At 38.7% G+C, this 21,349-nt stretch overlaps 1 protein-coding gene across 1 annotated transcript; it reads left to right on the forward strand.

The window, feature by feature from the left end:
• Positions 1 to 7,474: 7,474 nt before the first annotated feature.
• On the forward strand, positions 7,475 to 11,495 carry LOC145782881 (coelenterazine h 2-monooxygenase-like). The gene is made up of 5 exons (XM_082594645.1): positions 7,475 to 7,535; positions 7,940 to 8,160; positions 8,541 to 8,712; positions 9,699 to 9,872; positions 11,251 to 11,495. The coding sequence occupies exons 1-5, from the start codon at positions 7,475 to 7,477 to the stop codon at positions 11,493 to 11,495; spliced, it is 873 nt and encodes a 290-aa protein (XP_082450771.1).
• The last annotated feature ends 9,854 nt before the right edge of the window (positions 11,496 to 21,349 follow it).

The following is a 21,349-nucleotide window of genomic DNA, read 5'->3' on the forward strand; positions in this document are numbered from 1 at the left end:
AAGCGGTCTTATCAAAAACATTAATTTTTCTTAAAAGGATTGAAGTACGTTACATCAGAGAGGATGATCATAATCGTGGCATGTTTGATAAAACAGGATGCACACAAAAGATACGAAATGTTCAATTTGAAGATTTTTATGCGTAGTTTACGTACAACTCAGGGAATTGCCTAAAGCAAGTAAAAGGAAAGACTTCAAGTGGGCCTAACAGGCTCTAAACCTCTTGAAGGATATTCAAGATTTGGATAAGATTGCAAGAAATATAACCCACATGGCTAAACAATACTTGTTTCACAATGATTATGTGATTGGTATTTTATTTATGCCCAATTTATTGTAAGTATCAATAATGTTGCTTTGAAACTACATAAACTTTTGTAGAATTTGTCCATTTAGCAAGAATTTTTAAGGTTTCGAGATAACTGCTTGTAACCAACTGCTATGGTTCGCGACGATAACTGCTATCAGGACACAATATTGCAGACAAAAGAAATGTTGTGTGGTCGAAATATTTTTCTTTATGAAACTATTTGAAAACAAATCCCTTACCATAATGCTAAACAGTTCGAAAAAAATATAAAGGTATATGGCCGTTGAGAGAATAATTTGAGCCCGGTATCAATGAGACCTCGGATTCCAAACCAAGACACGTTTAAGAGAAACGCACTATATTAAAACAAACGCGGTGGTTTCTTCGTTTCCAGGTCACTCGGAAAAGTTGCGGGCTTTTCCAATGATCCGGGCCAGGATCCAAAAGTACAACCTGGACTCTCTTGCCACTGTTGGCCAACTGTTGTACCAACTGTTTGGCCTCATGTTGCCCACTCAGTTTCCAGTCCAGATGCTACTATTTAGAAGTCCATGCTCAGTCAAACTCGGTGATCGGACCTGCGTCAGTGGTTCAAAGCCTCTACAAGTATGCAAAACTACCAGGATTAAGCTCTGCAAAAAGCTTTCCCAGCCCGATAAAGATTCAATCAACCAAGATAGAAGCGATAAACATAAACTTTAATAATCTTGCATGATTCTATTCTGAACGATTCATATTGCAGGGAAATGAGTTCATAAAGTATATTTGGTAAATAATGGTTTTGCAAGCTTTTTCAAATATTATTTGTTCGTGTTTCGTTTCTTGAAAACTGCAGCAGTTGTAAATTTAAGTCATAAAAGACAACAACATATCTCAACAAAGTTCATTGGTTGACTGCTTGACCGAGATGCGAGGGCGTTTGCTCGGCGAAATCTTACCGGACTTTTCACCAGACGTTGTGCGGCCGGTACTCTGGGCGGCAAAGAAGTTAGTTTGACACAGCACCAATGAGATTCTCAGCCCTCAAAGTGCAAGACATTGCTAAAAAACAAAATCAAGAGAGCTCCCTTATAAGAAACAACTAAGAAAGATTTCGGCCTACTACTAAAATTACCGAGAAAAGAGATAGTTTTTTCTCAAAAACCAGCAGTTCTCTAAAATAAAATAGAATTGATGTAAATGCACTATAGCAAAAATATGTTGCGTTTTCATCAAGTTTTCGGCCCCAAGAAAGGTTTCCAGCCTATAAAATCATCCCAGCCCGGATACAACAGTGCTTTCTGGAACCTTTAATTGTCAATACACTGCCGGCACAAACGGATATCTCGATTTCAACCGCAGGGTTGCTTGCAGACGTCATAGAGCTTGAAATGCTGAGTGGGCAAGAAACGAAACTTGCATTTCCCAACGAGAATCAATGTAAAAAGAAAAAGTTTTGCTAACTGGGACACGAATTATGCAACCGAGCTTGACCAATGGGTTGACATTGCACATTTGCATAAGGCGATGCCATCATCGGCATATGCTAAATTAATCAGCACAAAATCGTTCACAAGCCAGCTATCCGAAGAACCAACAAAATCACCCTTCATTTTGCTCAATCAATTATTGTTCCGTGCAAAAGCAATTGCTTTTAGCTGTTAAGAAGAATTGGAAATTTCTTGTCACGACCGGCAGTGAACACAATGGTGGAAATGCAAGAATTCCAGACAAGACTTGACAAACGTGAACTGGTTTTGACCCCATCGCTAAAAATAAACAAATTCCTGGGAATTTTTACGAGCCACAATACCAAAGGTTGATATATTGGCCCATTTCATTTTGCCAATGACAAAGCCAACAATTTTAATGAAATGTTAAATGATCCCACAAATTGGCATGACAAGGCATTGCAACTTCTTGTCCATTGCACTAAACCCAAAAATGTAGTAGGCCTATCGTTTTCTAGCAGCAAATGGTTTCAATGTATCTCAATTGTTCAAACGCGTTAATTAACATTTGATAGTTGTAGTCACGCTAACATGACCAAACTATATCGCATTTGACAGAAAATCAAAAGTATTTTGTTCTTATTCTTAAAGCTACAGTAATATTCAATAGAAACCAGAGAAATTTGATATCAACCATTATTTTTCATGTACGGAAGAAGATTAAAACGCAAGCAGAAGTATTCCTTTAAATTTTAAAGCATTATAGTATTATCAAGTTTGTATTAGACAATAGACATAGACTACCATACTGCATGATCAAGCATCACTGTATCGTAAAAAAATTGGCAAATTTTACCATGTTTTGCCTCCTTTTTGTGTATTTAATTGCCAAATACTGTTAGCCTATTTGTTCAAGATGCACACTTTGTAGGCTACTTGACCAAACTCATTACTAGATTTTTGCAAAATTTCGAATTACAAGGTCTGGTTGAAAATTAACGTAAAACGTTAAATCGTTTTTTATCAACCTCAAAAGGACTTCTATAATTTATTTTTTGATGACGTTTAGCATAGTTTTATGTATTCTGTTGTGCAAGTTTGTTTTTTTTTTTGTAATTTTTGGAAACTTCCCACCCTTTATACACATTGTTTAAAACACAAATGCCTTGTGCAACAAGTTACAAAAATATAATTGAAAGAGCAAACTGTCTTTGCAAAAATGGAGAAAAACCATCTTTTTTCTCTTCTCTTGAGATTTGGGGGGGGGGGAGGAAAGGACACGTAGTCAAGTGACCCCTCCCCCCAGGACCGCTATTGACATATAACTGACAAAACATTCCGATCTCATTAAGTAAGGTTTGATAAACTGTGAAGCTTTATTGGATATTAAGCTATAGGCTACTGTCGTTACTTTTGAAAACAAGTGCAAAATGCAAATACTTTTGTTGGAAAACTGTTTTATTTTTTACTTGCTGATTTCTTGAGCCTTTTACCGTGAATATGTGATCCTAAGTTCCCGTAGCCAATGACAAATAAGTAATGACAGGTTATTAAATCTGGTTCTACGTTGTTAACTCCATGGCTTGCCAACACGATTCTTCGTATTCGAGGCATTCTTCGAGGCATTCTTACATGAGAGGCCACATTTTATTTCGCTGACGATTTTTTTTTCATTTTTGAAGACCTATAAATATAGCAGGTTTGACGGCGAATGGTGTTTTGGTTACCTTCAGAGAAATTAACACGTAGGCTTAGTGATTTAATGTTGTGGTATTGAAAAAAGAAGAAGTAAAAACCATAAGGCTTGTCATGAAATACGTTGATTGTTTCAATGTTGTAACTTAACAACACAAACGCTAGTAAAAAAATTTACTGGGAAATAACGATTTTAAACTTTGGAAACTTTCTAAGTTTTTGATAATAATCGTTCAAGCTTAACAAAGAATTTTACCTGACTCCAGACTCAAACATAAACAACTTTTCTTTAATGCTTTCATTGAAAAATCATTTCAACAGCAGCACAAGACTAAGCTATGCTGAAGTAGGCTAGCCTAAGCAATACTTTAACACGCCTTTGCAATACCGTACCCCAGCCAGCAAGCCCATATGGGCCCCATATACTATTTTAATGGGCTTGTGGGCATGTGGGTTTTATGTGGGTTTTTTTGTTTTTGCCATATGCGCCCAATATGGGCTTTCTTGCAGAATGTGTTGCTAAATGACAAGGTGGAATATAAAACTTCCAATCTTCAAATGCGTGATCATATAAATGCATTTTAAGAAATTTAGCCACATAAAATTATTGATCATGGGCTAAGCATGAAATATTGATGGGCTACCCACTTTGTTTATGGGCAGACCATGGGCTGCCCACTTTGTTTATGAACAGACCATGGGCTGCCCACATTTTTTATGGGCAGAACATGGGCAGCCCACATTTTTTATGGGCAAATCATGGGCTACCCACATTTTTCATGGGCAGGCCATGGGCTGCCCACATTTTTTATGGGCAGACCATGGGCTACCCAGATTTTTCATGGGCAGGCCATGGGCTGCCCACATTTTTTATGCGCAGACCATGGACTGCCCACATTTTTTATGGGCAGACCATGGGCTACCCACACAGTGGTTCAAAGGTTTGTGGACAACCCATACTAATATGATATACACCTCGATCAGCATTTGTCTAGACTTTGAGATTTTTTAGTTGTCTCAAACGACTTTTGTTGATCTTTTAAACAAACACAAAATGAAATTGAACAAGCAAAATTACTGGAGGCACCTTGCTATGCATTGCGCAAAGCGCACTGCTTGCAGTTGGAGCACTTTGGCAAGGTTAGCAGTAGTACTATTTTTTGTGCTTACGTACCACAAATAGGAAAATGTTACATGGAGCTACTGTATATACCTACTCGTGCGTTGTTGATCAAAATAAAACAGTTCATCATCGTGTGCACTGTCTGCAGTTGACGCTCTTGGCTTACGCCGATTGAGCACTTTACTGGGGGCACCTTGCTATGCATTGCGCAAAGTTCAATGCTTGCAGTTTGGCACTTTGGCATCTGCCTGCAGTTATATACCTGATATACATATGGGCAGCCTGTATTAGATTTATGGGTTACATATGGGCAGCCCATATTAGATTTGTGGGTTGAGTGTGAGCAACCCATAAATGAATATGGGCAGCCTATATGGGGGCAATGTGATGCTCGCGGACACAATGTGTATGGGCCCCATATGGGCATCTCACATGGGGCCCGTACATCAGCCCATATGGGTCCCCATGTGGGGCCCATATAGGCTTGCTGGCTGGGACCTTGGTTATACAGAAAGAAAAGGGCTTTGTTACTACCTATAAAAGTTGGCCAAGTAAGAAAGTATAGGTCAAATGGTATTTACTGCATGCAGAACATATCGTCGGTATTTAAAATTCTATTTTTGCTCTGGTTTGAATCTTTATCCCGGACAGAAAAAGCTTCTGAAAGGTCATTCCTGGCAGTTTCCCATTATTGTAGAGCAGTGGTTCCCAACCTGGGGTTCGCGGACCCCTTGGGGGTCCGTGAGAAAGCATTTGGGGGTCCGTGATTACCTTGATGAATTTTGGGAAAAAACTTTGTTCTATATGCACGGATGGAGCACCAGCTATGCTCGGGAACAAATCCGGATTTGCTGCTTTAGTAAAAAACTAAGCTCCTTGCGTGGTTGTTATCCATTGCTTCTTGCACAGGTACGCCTTAGCAGTAAAAACTTTACCAGCAAGTCTCAAAGAAATTCTGACAAATTGCGTGAAAGTCGTTAATTTCATCAAAAGCAGAGCTGTAAACCACCGTACTTAGCGCTCTGTCAAGAAGTAGGGTCAGATGACGGAGAACTTTTGTATCATTCTGAGCCTTCTGAGGTACGTTGGTTATCTAGAGAAGTTTTAAAACGACTGCAGCAGCTAAAAAATGAGGTATCAACTCTTTTGAAAGCAAAAGGAAGTCCCCCCTCAAAATTGTTCGAGAGTAAAAGTTTTCTATACCGCATGGCCTACTTAGCCGATATTTTCGGTCATATTAACAATGTTAATCGTGGCACTCAAGGACCAGGTGTGACAATAATTGATGCAGCTGAAAAACTGAAAGCGTTTTTAGCCAAGTTGCCGGTTGGAAACGCAGATTGGAAGCAGGTAATTAAGCTAACTTTTCAATGTTAGAAGATCTTGATGGATGAAACTCAAAGAGAATGTACTCTTTTGATCTCTATGAGAGAAAAATTTTGAGCACACTTGAAACCCTGCAAATCTCATTTCAATGTTATTTTAATTTAGAACACCTGCCGAACGAAGTTGAAACATGGATTCGAAGTTCTTTTCTTTTTGACTTGAACAACATTAGCGATGACGATCTCAGTAAAGATGACCTAATCGATTTGAGATCAAAAGAGTTATTACGCATTGAGTTTCATTCAAAAGCTGTGGAAGAATTTTGGTGCTCACAACTGCAAACCTACCCATTCTTGGCAAAGCAAGCTATTATTGTTTTGTTACCATTCATAACCACTTAACCTTTGCGAGGCAGGATTCTCAGGTCTTGTTACAATAAAAACAACAGCGAAATCGCCTGGACAGTGGACGTTGAAGATGACATGCGTGTTGCATTGTCAAAAACTCAACCACAGTTCAGTCGTTTAGTTCAGGAAAGGCAACAACAACCATCTCATTAAATTTGCTTACGTTGAAAAAGTTTAGGCATGGCACTTTGGGTCACCTTTATTCAAATAGTGCTGACATTTCTTGAACAATCCATTCATTTGATTATTTGAGCAACTGTTTAAGCTGATAATTGCCGCAGGAGTCACAGCGGCAATGCAATATGACACCGTACAGTAGTTGAGTAGCATAATTATTACAATAGTCAATAGTACTGTGATTGAACTGACTCGTGTGAAAATAAATTTCTTTGCAATAGTCAATAGTAGGTTAATTGAGTTTCAGGCAAAATTTAGGTAAGGGTCCGCAGAATTAATAATTTGTCTAAAGGGGTCCGTGACAACAAAAAGGTTGGGAACCACTGTTGTAGAGGCTTTGAACTGTCGAAGCAGGTCGGTTACCGAGACTGGTAGAATGAAGTTTTCGATTGTTTAAGTGTTGTCGTCTGAAAATTATTCCTTCCGTTAGGTGCCGTTGTTACAAAGTTGGGCGCCTAATTTGAGATGTTTTTAGCGCAGCCTCATAGCCGCACTTTTACTAAGAGCTTCTGTCGTTTCTGTTAGGTATGGTTTCCGATTGTCGAGGTGTTGTATCGCGCAAATAAAAGTCTGTAAAACATATGTTTTAGCTTCAAAACGATATGTCTAAAAATAATTTCGCTTCAAGTTGAAGAAGGTACCACGTGACCGACTCGTGCTCAAGCAGAACATAAGGCGGATGTTATCATGCGTCTTCACAATTGTTAAAAATTCTTTTAATGCATTGTGACAATGCATTTGACATATTTAGTTTCAGAGGAAGAGGTTAATTAAATTTTACAAGAATTTCACAACACAATTATTATTCATTCGCTTAGCTTTATGTTAATTTTATTATTTTCTATTTATTTTTGGTATAGGCTACTCAATAGTATTTTTTGTATTTTTTATATTTATGCATTTTTTGCTGATTGTTATATTTTTATTTGCCTTATTTTATCTGCGTAACTTATATTCATATTTAGGTATTTTTCTTTTATATCCAGCACAAAATCTTCTTAAAAACATGTTTCAACAAAGAAAAGAAGTGAAAGTTTACGACGCAACAATGAGCTATGTGGAAACAGGTGACCAAAATAAGGCGCTGGAAATCCTTTCACATTATGGGTGTAGACCTAACTAGTAATTAGCAGACGTCCAGACAAATACTACCAGTGACGCAGCTGGAAAGAAAAATTTCAGGAAGTGAAAGCAATTATCGGTGGCAAACATCATTTAACATGAATTACAGTGGCATTAAAACGTTGTAATGGCATTATAACATATAACATTTTTTGAGGGAGGAACGGGAGGCAAGATAACGTTTGTTTGTGAGGAGAATCGATTGCCCCTTCCTCAAGCCCCATCGTGGCTATGTCCCTGAACACTACAAGTTATGTAGGGTAATTGACATTAATTAAAACTTAAAATCGAGTTGTTCATTTTTTGCTATCAAAAGAATGCGTACATAAGTTTTAAACCATATTTGCAGACAGTGAAAGCAAACATACTGTGATCTTTCTCCATGGCAATCCAACGTCTTCTTTTTTGTGGAGGAATATAATCCCTCATGTGTCCAGCATAGCCAGATGCCTGGCTCCTGACCTTGTGGGAATGGGAAAGTCGTCCAAAATTAATGGAATCCTGTATACCTTTGACGATCACTACAAGTATTTTGAGAAGTGGATGAATTCAGTAAACTTGCCGAAAAAGGTTAGTGGAGCATTATAGAATATGAGACGGTGTGTTTTTGCATAGAATATGAACTAAACCATGATTATCACTACTTTACTTGTCAAGAAATCTCATATATGTCTTTATTGTTTACTTTGAACCAGCAGATTTTAAGTGGATCGATTGAGCTATAGCTCCAGTTTTTGTGGATATTTTGTTAATGTTTTAAATTATTTGATTAACTGATATTTTGTGTGCGACAATTGCACAAATGTCTATGTCCAACAAATTAAACGCATAAGTTTATATTCAAAAAGATGGGCACTGCTCTTAACCAATGTGAAAAAAACTGGATGATTTGCTGTCTGAAAAGTGGCTACTGGCCTAAATTTTATATCTCAATAACATCAGTATTTTAGGTCAATGTGGTTTGTCACGATTGGGGCTCAGGGCTTGCGTTTCGCTGGGCCAGCCTAAATCCGAACAAAATTGAATCAATCACTCACATGGAAAGCTTGGTAGGTCCAATTCCGTGGGATGCCTTTCCAGATGACGCCAAGCAACTTTTCAGAGACTTGCGGTCCCCAGCTGGTACGAGTGCATTATTGAATGTTTAGCTTACTTTGCAATCGCATCAAGATTTTGCTTGCATCTTTCTTTCTTTTTACCTTCTACGCCTTCTTTGGGCTATGGTCTTTCGCACTCTTTCATGGGATGCTCTCTGTATGTTTTTTTTGTTTTTTTTATGCACGTTTTGTTTCGCATCCAAACAGAAATAAACGATTATCCATCCAAGTGCAACCAGAGGTGAGCATCCGCTACTAGGTGTTACGCAAACTCATCTCTGAGTCTTATATCTCTCACCTCATGGTGTTACGTAAACTTTCTTTGAGTCTTGTATCTCCCACCTCTTGATGTTACGCAAACTTATGCAAGTGAACGCAACGAAGTTTAAAGTTCAAGGCTGTAAAGTTAAGTATTCCATAATTTTTAATTTTCTATTCGGAAACGTGTGAAATGTGAAGAGCATTATTGAATTAAACACACTGTTTATTTTTTTTCACATTTATTGTTTTTTGTGTTGAAAATCAGAATTCTTATTTTGTTCGCTTTCATTTCATTGGTTCGATATAAGACACCAATTATTTTCTCTTGAAGAAGTTTATTTCAAGGTTACATTGTAAAAGTTGATGCAAGCAGTCGGCAGCAGTGGCCGACTGGTTAGCGCGTTGGGCTCGCAGTCGAGAGCCTGCATGTTCGACTCCAGCCACCTGTACTTGCTGTTGTTTCTCTGGGCAAGAAACTTTACGATAATTGCCTTTACCCAATGATCGATTTCGAGTAATGGGTAGTACCAAATTTAAGTCATAAGTAGAGTAGGCTAGACAACCGGAAACAGACATTGCAGTCGGCTGCAGCGTGGGTCAGGTGTACGTCCAAAGGCGTACAGCGATGCATAGCGCTCATGTCCGCTTTCCCGCAATGCAGGATAAAGATATAACAAACAAACAAACAAGTGTTATTCTAAGCAACAACAAAAAAAAACAATTTTTAACAAGCTGATCTAAATTTTGCAGGAGAAGAAATGACCTTAAAAAACAACCTGTTCGTTGAAGAAGTGCTACGAAATACCATTATACGCTCTTTAACTGACGAAGAATTTGCCACATATCTTGAACCTTACAAAAACGCAGGAGAAGATCGTCGTCCCACATTAACCTGGCCAAGAGAACTTCCCATAAAACATGATGGTAAGGTGAAATAAAGGCTAAGTCTATAAATTTATAAGTAGCCTAGTTGGCTTACACGGTGACCTATGGACTAATACTCAATCACATAAAAATGATTTAAAAAAGCTAACAACAATGAAGCGTTCTTATTGCAGCCGAACCGTGTCGCAGGCTCATGGTTTGGCCAATCTTGCCAGACGCTGCCAAATGAAGTTTTTTACTGCCTTTGAAAAAATCCTCCAATCTTAATCGCATTTTCTCGCCTTTCGTGCTACAGTGAATTTCTTTAAAAGATCTTCCTCTCTGTGAGAGATTGTGTCCTTCTGCCTAAAAATAAAAAAGTAGTTTTTTTCCTTTCAACTGTGTTTCCTAAATTCAAGATAGATTTGACACTCAACCTATTTTGAAAATTTTCTTTTCAGAATTTCTTGTTTCTAACTGCCTTGAGATTTTTATAAATTAGGAACTGAACTTCCCGACTAGCAGCACTAGTTTATGCTAAAGCAGAGTTGAGAATGTAGTGGAGAAGGAGTGAAGCCGGAGTTTGCCCGATTTTCGGAAAATGGAGTGGAATCGGAGTTGCATTTTTCACAAAAATTTTGGAGTGAAGTGAATTCGGAGTTTTGGCCACAAAAACCTTTCCGTGCTATACTAAATTTAGCAAAAAATTTTCTACCCTTAACTATTTCACGTCATACTCATAGTCATTGGCTAGTATAGCGTATCACGTTCATAATTTGATTTTGGAGTGGAGTGGACTTGGAGTCTAAAATGTTGAACATTTTCGGAGTCGGATTGGAGCGGAGTCTGGTTTCATGGAGTAGAAGTGGAGTCTCAAACATCACACTCTGCTCAACACTGTGCTAAAGTATAGCCTGCGGTGTTTCAATTCCATTTATTTCTGTGAAACACTTATCAAATTAAACTTTAACCGATAGGCTATAAATTTACAATAACCTAATAAACAAAATGTCAACGTCATTTTCTAATGCAAAATAAGAAGGAAAAAGTGCAGATTTGTTAAAATGAGAGAAATATGTTAGAATCAAATATTGCTCACACAACTTTACTTGTAGGCTACAAACTGATTGGTTGGTTTTGATTCTTTATCGTCGGACTGACAAAACTTTGATTGGTTATTCCTGGTAGTTTCGCATATTTGTAGAGGCTTTTGACGTTGGGAAGTTACCGAGATTGAGAGAGTGAAGTTTCCGATAGTTGAAACGTTGTTTCCGGTAAATTATTTCATCCATTAGATGCCTGAAGAGCAGTCCTGAAATGCGTAGCTTAAGTGAACTCCTCGAGAGCCGAACCAGCGTCGCGTGATGTTGTATCGGGCGCTCAACCACGGAGCTAAAGGGACGGACATTAGCGTTAAACTAGCCTATTTGTGTTTCAGGTCCCGAAAATGTGTTAAAGTATTCTGAGGGATGGAACAGATTCCTCAGCAACTCGAAATCCTTGCCAAAGCTTTACATTCATGGCGAGCCAGGTTTTTTTTCGTCTACTCTTCTAGAAGTCACAAAAGACTGGCCAAACCAACAAGTTGCTAAAGTCAAAGGAGTTCACTTTCTACAGGAAGACTCTCCACATGACATAGGAAAGGCCATTTATGATTTCCTTTCCACGCGCGTGTTCAAATAATAGTGCAAGTTTCTGTCTTTCCAGACCCTTGGATTATGAACCTATTTCAAGCGGTAACGCCTAGAACATCACACAACTAAGGCGAAAGAGCCATGTCCATTGAGTCCTGTCTTTGTCATGAGTTACCAAGGAGGGTGGGGGGCGACTTGTATACCTGGGACTGGTATATAAGTCCCCCCACCCCCCTTTGGTAACTCATGACAAAGATAGGACTTAATTCAATTTTCTCTTTCGCCTTAGTTGTGTGATGTTCTAGGTTTTTCCATTTCAAGCAGTAGACCTATAACCTATGAGAGTTGCCAAGCAATCCTGGAGAAATTCGGACAGTATCAGTTTGAATCTCAAAAGTGGAGGGACAAATAATGAAAAATGTAATTTTAAGATCCAACATTTCACTGATATCACAGAAAAACTTTTACATTAAAAAATGTCTGAATGACTTACTAGCCGTCGGACACGGCATATAAAATTACACCAACCCAAGTAGCAAAGATTGGCGTCTAGCCAGCTCCACGCTAGCGAAGTTATTGGCGATGCGCCAGCGATAATCGCCATCCAGCCGCCACCGATCTGCTCATCGCATAGCCGGCGTAACGCTGACGAAAATCGACAATAAAGTCGGCTGTGCGTAAGCGCCTCGATCGCGAAAGTCGCTCAAGTTAGTTAACGGCGCGCTGTCTGTACGCCAACAAACTTCGCTAAACTTACTGGCACGTTTTTGCGGCTGCGCGCGCTGTCGCTGGACTGACGAATGTCGGACTGACGAATGTCGCCCTGCTGAAGCCCTTTTTTTTCAGCCACCAGAAGCAGCTGTTGTTTGCGAAATTATCAAAACAAAACACTAAAACTTTTTGAAGCATTTCGTGTATTATTCGTCTTTTTGTGATTAAAGCGTTTGGTTTGTGGCAATTCAAGAATGTAAAACAACGAAAACAATGAAGATTTTTAATACACAGCAGTCTTACCACAGCTTCATTTTCGTAACACAATGCTAAAAAATGTTTCAGTTAATAATGAATGGCGGTTTTTCTGATCATTTGTAATACAAATAACAGAATAATTTTCAAGTCCAAGCCATGTGAGAGCAAAGCTAAAGACTGTAAACATGAGATTATTTGTAAAAGCCCAGCAGCTGTTAAGTGAATTTTGACAGTTTTCGCGAAACAATAATTTTTAAGCAAAAAATTATATTAAAAAAAACTTTCTTGGTTTTCGAAACTATAATGAGTTTGATTAAAATGTTTGCTTGCAAGATTTACCTTAGGCCTAGGGTAGGGGTAAGTAAAATTTACTCCCGGTTAGAAACCAATTGTGTACTACATACGACAGTATCATAATTATATAAGCATATATGATAGGTATTGCAATACGTCAAAATCACAGCACTGGAAGAAAATACACAGCAACATCAAGAACACTACTATTGCTTCCACTGTACTTTATGATGTAATAAAGATTAATACGTAGCCAGCAGGGAAATTCAAATTAATGAGTTTTTTGTGCTATCTGGCTTTGAGGGTTGCCAGCACGGCAGCCACAATTATAGGGAAGGGCCGCCTGAACGACGACCATAACGCATTTTCGTTTGCACATCTGTTGTGGCTGTCATGCTGGCAACCTTCAAAGCCAAATAGTACAAAATTCAAACCCACATAACATACCATTGCATGAAAAAAAATGTAAATTCACGTAGGATACATGCAGTAGGCTATACCAACAATCATGAGTGATTAATGCGTTCCGACATCCATTAGGTAAATCATGGCCACCTGGAGATGTGGCCTGATTTGTTACATTTTGCAGATTTTGATTACAGCTACTGCTAGTGCTTGACTGACATTTTTTGAGATGTTTTTACTTTTTGCGGTTTCCTATAATGACAAAAAACTTTCTTGTTGGCTTGGGAAGGCAGTAGCAAATGAGAAAAAGTAAGTTGAAACACGCAAAATCAGACTGCTATTGAAAATTAACAGTCTGACTAAAATCTACAAAATCAAATTTTCTTTGTTTTTCAACACGTGAGGATGTTAAAACCTATTGTGTCATCTGGGGAAAAGAATAAACAAAGCGTAAAAATCTAATTTTTAGAAAAATTTATTTAAACGTTCGCCCAAAGTTAGAAGGGTCTGCTACTATTCGGTGAGTCCGATTCGGTGAGTCTGATTCGGTGAGTTCCTAACTTCTAACCCCTAACCTTAACTCCTAACCCCTAACCCTAAAACGGCAATGATAATTAGGCTATGGTACCTGATAATTTAAAAAAAAAATTGAAAAAATCCCCCGTTAAGGGATCGAACTCACCGAATCGGACTAACCGAATCGGACTAACCGAATCGGACTCACCGAATCGGACTCACCGAAACGGGCCATTCCGGAATTAAGAGGCACGCAAAAATAATAATTCGCAGCAAGATGTCAAAAGAGAACACTAAAAGGTCAACGAACAATCAAAAAACAGATAGCGTTCATGTATCGTCCGAATTTTTATCTGCGCCGGAAGTTTTGTTTGCCCGGTTATTTTTTTTTCATTTCTGTCACCAGCCACCTTCAAATAGCGCTTCACTGCAGATTTGATAACTTTGTCCGTCGCCTTGGCTTGCCTTCGAATCACATCTGTAATAATACAATATGAGCTCTCTGTGAAAACAATTTCGCTCACAACAACAACTTAATTACACTACTAACTCATTATTAGGGATCGAACCGATGGCAAGTATCCTTAACCTGCATGAGGACATGAGCGGGGTTCATTACAATTAAATGTACTGTATAAACCCCCCTATGACGTAGCAAGACGGGAAGTAATATAAAAAAATTGTAATTAGGGAACGTTCAAATATTACGTAACGCCTGCGACGGGGGGGGGGGGAGGGGATGTAAAGCGTTACGTTAGCGTCACATCGGGGGGAGGGGTTTAATATAATTCATCAGTGATAATACTCAGCATTATTGAAACATCTTTTGTGATAAGGTGCTGCTGAAACCCGTGTTTTATCCTGCAACAACAACCACGCATGTGATATTGGGAAGGCATGCCTAAATAGTAGAAACTGATATATTACAGGACGTTGTCACATTTTAACGTTTATATTACAGAAAAATATTTCATTCCTTGATAAATCTTCCAATTTGTCAATCCTCAGTTGATTTGATTTATATTTAACTTCCATTCATAAAAACAAAGAAGCCTGGCATTTTCCACCATCGTATCGTACTGTAGTATGCATGGTGTTAGTAATAGCATTGCAGCACTTATTACTGACGGTAGCTCGTAAAACTACTTAAATATACAATTATATAAATACAAACTTACCAAATAACACTTTTTTATTGTCAGATCAAGAAAGGCAGTTTTTTCGTTTTTTCCATTCCAATTAAACTGAGCGGCCAGATCGTCATTCATTAAAAGTCGCATAACTCTCCACACAGTTTCCGTACAATCATTTCCTCCAACAGTTGCTATTTTCCATCGCTGTTAAATGAACATCCACACGTTACTCAATAGTCAGTTTAGAACTGAACAAGGTAACAAGCGAAGTCTAGATCGTAAACTCAAACCAAACAACCACACGTTCTATATATATTGGTTAATCGTTAGGTTATTCTTTAAAAATCATCATAAATTGGTTTAATAAACATGATTCTATTTTACAAACTAAATTATTTCTGCACACAAAATGTATGTGGAAGCATTCAGAGCAAAACAAACAAGTTTTAAAAATTGAAACTGAGAGTTGAATAATTAAAAGCCCAGACAGCAAAATCTGTCATTTTTACATTGGTTCAATGTCCGCAGACGTCACATTAATGTAAAAATGACGGGTTTTGCTGTCTGGGAGGTTCTAATCTTTTTTGAGTATGATTTACTGTAGTTACCACCTGCAAAGCGAAAACAAACATGTAACTACTGTAATATGACAACAGTTACTTTATAGGTGCAATAACAAATATTTTGTCCACAGGTCATGTTAGAATTTAACTGATCGGTTGTTGCATGACATAAGGCTGGTGTAGCCATGTCGGAATAGGATTGCATGTACCTATTCCGACATGGCCTACCACACATGTAGCTTGTGGCATAAAAGTGTATAACAAATGAGTACAGTGACTTACAATAGCTGCCAAAACATCCGCATCTTCTTCTAACTTTTCTTCCAGATCAAAAAGAGAGCGTTTGTTAGCTTGCTTAAATCTTCATGTAATTAAGGTCAAAACACAATAGACTAGGACACAGTTCCCTCTTTCGACACTTTCTTACATGCTGTAGGCGTAACCGGGTACAGCAAAATAAGTGCAAAGTAAGGTTTATTGTACAGCAGTCTACCCAATAACTGAGCAAGCGCAAAAGACAATTAATCAGACAAACAGACTCTTCAAATCAAATCAACCGCGTGTTTGAAATGGCACGTGACTTCAATCAAGCGCAACTAAACGGTATGATGACGAAATTTTTCTAATCAAGCGCGAAGCTCGGCCTTTCGTACGAAGCCAACACCATCTGACGAAACTCGACGACGCGTTGCCAGCGGAAAGTGAGCGAAAATCAAAAGCGCGTCGCTCGCTCGAAAGTCGACGGCGCAGAGCTAGCAGAAAACGCTCACATTGGCGACATCGAAAATCGTTAGCTGTAGGACAGCGCCTGACTGGCGAATATCGTCATGACTTTAACGAAAAAAAATCATGACGATATTCGCCAGTGAGGCGCTGTCCTACAGCTAACGATTTTCGATGTCGCCAATGTGAGCGCTCGCCGCCCTGATGACGCCAGCTGCACGCCGACTATTGCTACCTGGGAATTTATCGTTTTTTGTCCAAATTCAAGGCCACCTGGCAACTCTGTAACCTATGTATATTATTATTTATCTATTATCATACAGTATAATCAGTAGGGTGGCTCTTATTTGGCAAAAAATGAAAAAAATTTGAATTTTGTGTGGGACACCCTTTGAAAAGGTGAGGTTGTCAGAAAAAATAACTCCTGCAAAAAATGTTTGACTTTGAAATTGATTTAGAGGTGGCCCTCCCCCCCTAAAGTTTTGCGCCCTCCTCCCAAATACCAAATCTGCATATCTCAAAAACTGCTTGAGCTAGAGATACGGTTTTTGTGTCAAAAGATGCAGAAAGCATGATTTCCTATGTGCTTTCTGAACAGTGATTGCGTCTATCTTGAGTAGAAAAGCAGTTATTTAGAAAAAACCTGTTTTCGGTATTCTAGCACAAAACAGTGCTAAACAAGTATTGTGGCCCAAGCTATTCAATAAACAAAGTTCATAAACTAACCTGTAAAACTGGTAAAGTAATAAACGAAATAAGTATTCCTAAACTTTTATGCATTCATGCATAGCTAAAATGCCCGTTTTTTGTCATATTCCTTGGAGAAACTCCTGAGCGTGGAATCCGCTTTCAAGCTTCAGGTGCTATGCATCGCACTTGTTGGATGGCGAAGGCGATTTATGCAAAAGCTTGGTCTGCATTTATGGTATCTGTCTGAAGAAATGGTTGAACTAGCCTTGTTTGACTCTCGATTGTCTGTGGAAAGTAAAAAGCTAATGGTGGCAACCATGTTAAATGAAACAGCAGAACGTCCACCAAGGAGACGAAGCATCAAAGTAGATGCGTTTCTTAGCAATAAGGGTCTAGAACAGTATTGCACCTCTAATTCAAAATGGCTTCAGCTGTTGGGTGAAGATGAAGCAATAATTAGACTTTCAAAGGATCCTGCTCATTGGACTGAAGATGGTGCATTTATTCAAGGTTTACACATGGCGAAGGGACTTTCAGTAGTCAATGACAAAGCAGAGAGAGGAGTTGCTCTCAGTCTAATCCCGGATTTTAACAAACTCTCAACTGAAGATGAGTACCAACTTCAGTTTCTTTTGCAAGTTGTTACTGAACACAGGAAACTGTTGAATCCAAATTCCAACAAGAACAATATTGTCGATTCTTCTTCGTTTAAACCTTCTTTGTTACTCCAGGGGTCAAGGGGCTCTATCTTTTACCACCCTTGGGCAGTGCCGATGTGGTTTAGATGCTTGAGCATGTGTCGAGTAGCAATTGCATTGATTCGTCATCCAGTTCAAGCAGACCACGCACACCATTTGGCGCAGTTACAGATGGTGTGGTCAGTGGTTTGTTCCTCTATGCCACACTCACAGATTGCGGATGGAGCCATCCCCAATTTGTGCATATTTGAGCGGAATAGTCTGACTCCAGTAGCCCAGTACGCAGGCGGTTGTGCCACACCCAGGCCTTCCTTGGCAAATTATGCATTCTGGTTGGATGGGGGCTGGTGTCGAAGATAAAACTTTAGAGCCTTGAGGAGTTCTTCTTCCTCTCTGAGCTCCATTTGTTGTCCTCCCAGGTAGCCGCGCTGATGGATTGGTTTTCAGCGGTTTTCATCAGGAGTTGTGCGTCACATACAAATGGGTGTCTCGATTTCAGTTGGCGAGGATTCTCGATTGCTCGCTCACAGACTTGTAGAGACTTGAGTGGAGCAAGTGGTTGGGGTTCGTAATGCCGAGAAAGAGACAGGATGGCTTCTTCGCGACAAAACTCAGCTGGTTGGTTGCCTGCAAGGACAGGGAAATTGTCCGATTGTGTAGGTCGCAGACATCCTGTCACGATACGCAAGGCAATATGTAAAATATTGTCGATAATATCGCTTCTTGCAGTACTGACCAGAATTACATTTTGAAATGAATATCGTTACCAGTGTTCCCTCTAAGGTGCAAAAATTAAGAAAAAAAACGAAATTTTATAGACGGTTTCGTGGTCACAAAAAAGGTTGTAAAATCAAGATTTGGTCAAATGCGTTTTTTCTAAATAACTGCTTTTCTACTCAAGATAGATGCATTCAATGTTCAGAAAGCAGATAGAAAACCATGTTTTTTGCATCTTTTAAAATAAAAACCGTATCTCTAGCTCAAGTGGTTTTCGAGATACGCAGATTTGGTATTTCGAGGGAGGGCACGGAACTTTAGGGGGGGAGGGCCACCTCTAAATCAACTTCAAATTAAAAAAAAATTTGCAAGAGTTATTTTTTCTGACAACCTCACCATTTGAAAGGGTGTCCCATGCAAAATTCAAAAACTCAATTTTAAGAGCCACCCTAATAATCAGACAGCGATAAACTATAGCCTAGCCCTAGTGTACAAAAGTCTACGTATAGTTTTCCATGCTTAGGCTTTAGCCTACCACATGATTGTTGTTTACTTTGAATGCATTACAAATAACATTACAATGAAAAGGTAGCCTATCAAACAAACACGTCATTACGTTTGAGCCTTGTATTCCTGTAGAATTTATTTACCTACGAGCACATATTAGGCTAATTTGCTTATAGATATATTCAGTGACACAGCCTACCGTAGGGAAGGGAAGGTAATTTGATACACTTTTAACATTTTTGCCTGTTAACTGAAAATTATCTGACACAAACTATTGATTTTAAGCTGAAATGAAAGTCTGATCCCTTACACACTTTTTAAAAACATTTTAATTTTTTTATTTTTGTTACTTTTTTTTTAATTAAAATTTTAAAAACGTCACTCAAATGTATCAAATTACCTTCCACGGAAGGTAAATTGATACACCCGGAAGGTAATTTGATACAGTAAAACTAATACAGAAATCCCTTTTGACAGCAAAGCAATAAATGAAAATTTAATATGTGGTTGGCGTGCTTGGGTGCAAAGATGACTGTTGAAGCCCATGTGTGCGGCGAAGCTTCTGCAGCGGGATGGTCATGGGAAGGATCATTGGCTGGAGTTCTTATTCAAGGGGGGTGCTTTGCACTTTTCTCATTTTTTGACAGCAGATAGCGTGTAGGCCTACAAAAGCCTATATAATAGTTGTTTCCCAAAGTAGCAGGTCTTGTTAATAAAGAATAACTTATTTAAATCAAGTAGATCAATGTCAACATTTATTACAGTCACAAAAAAGAATTTAATATACTGTATCAAATTACCTTCTCCACATGTATCAATTTACCTTTTTCAAAAAAAGTTATAAAATACTGATTTTTGTATGGTTGGATGCACATTGCAGAAAAAACGTGACATACCCTTGAAGCCTTATCAATGAACTGTCAAATGAGTTTGGTTTCATCTTTCAGGAACTTTTCTTTAATTTTCCAGACGAAAATAATCATGAGTTAAAATTTTTACGAAAATACTCAAAAAACACAATTTCATAATTTTATGCCATAAAAGCACGAGTTGGCTGCATGGAGCAATTTTTGTAAGCATTATTTTTACAGATCTTCCACCTAATGACAATATTTTTGACCAATATTTTTTGTACATTTCTGTATAGGGGGAGTGTATCAAATTACCTTCCGTAGCAAATTACCTTCCCTTCCCCTAACTGTAGATCAGTGCTCTTCAACCTTTTTGTCCGTGGTACACCTTTTTTCAATTTTTTAATAACTTTGTATACCCCACAAATAGCAATGTTTAATTGTGCACAGGAAGTAGAAAAAACTAATAATTATTTAATTGTTTGTTAAAGTGATTATGGTAGTCTTGAACTGGGCACAAGAAACTACGCATGCAAAATTGCAAAAAACGTCAAAATTGAAGTTGATCGGCTAGCTTGTTGTTGCATTGTTTCGGCAAGTTGGACCATGGTTGGACATAACGTGGTGTTAGTTCTTTCTCTATTCCTCCCCACATTAAAGAATCAATGTCAAGTATCGAGTTTCGTTTGTTTGACTTGATCTCAACAAGACTGGAAAATCCTTCTTCACACAAATAAGTGGTAGGCATCTGCACCAAGACATCAATGGCTTTTTGCGCGAGATTTTTGTATTCGGGAAATTCAAAAAGAGATACCCAACATTCTGTGTAATCCACTTCTCGGAATGAGTATTTTTGATTTAAATCAGCCCGTAGTTCCAATAATTCCTCATCCTCAGTTCGTTCGTCATTAAATGGTTGGATAATCCACGAGTTTGCTTCCAGACATTGTTCGTTATATTCAGGAAAATACGTAGTAAAATTGTCGGCAAGTAATTTCAGGTGACCAACAATAAAGGCAGACAAGTTATCTTCAGTAGAAACCTCCTCAAACTCCCAGCTAGACTCTTTCATGTATTGACTTAATACAGGAAAGTCATTGAAGTTCCTCGACAAAGTATTCTCTTTCCAGAGTGCAATTTTCATCTTCAGCGCATTGATCTTGCTAGTTGACCGAAATATATCACCCCCTCTCCCTTGAAGACTGATGTTCACGTGTTTCAAACGATCACAAATCGACGCCAAGTAGGCTATGCCAATTTTGCAATCCAGAATATGTCACGAAACTTGGAAGCCCTTGGGTCTCCGTGTTCAGTGTAAAATGCCCCAAATTGTTCGCGAAGTTCAAAGACAAGGGAAAGAACTTTCCCTCGCGATAGCCACCGTACCTCTGTTGTGACTTCCACTATCACAGATCTAAGCTGTATATCCTTCGTATACCCTTCTCCAGCTGTATACTCTAGTTTTGATCTGGTATACACCTGGGTATACAGTATACCCGGTTGAAGAGCACTGCTGTAGATGTTAGTAAGCAATCGACAGTGAGTGGAGAGATTTTAGGTTTCCGGGATCCTAATAATATGGTTCTTTAATCGAGAGCTCATTTAGCCTAATGGTTGATTGAATGAGGGAATCTTTATCCTCGGACTGGAAAGCTTCTTTGAGAGCTTAATCCTGGCAGTTTTGCATACTCGCAGAGGCTTTGAGCTCAAGGCAATAACCGCCCTCTGTACTCTTTGGCCGGAAGGGGGAGGGCACGGTTAATTATAGCTTACTAGTTTGATCAATGACTTGATGATTGGTGTGCCAGACAAAGTCGTATAAAACAAAACCTTGAAA

Source organism: Aplidium turbinatum, chromosome 14 (genome assembly GCF_918807975.1).
Source record: "Aplidium turbinatum chromosome 14, kaAplTurb1.1, whole genome shotgun sequence".
NCBI classification, from domain to species: Eukaryota; Metazoa; Chordata; class Ascidiacea; order Aplousobranchia; family Polyclinidae; genus Aplidium; species Aplidium turbinatum.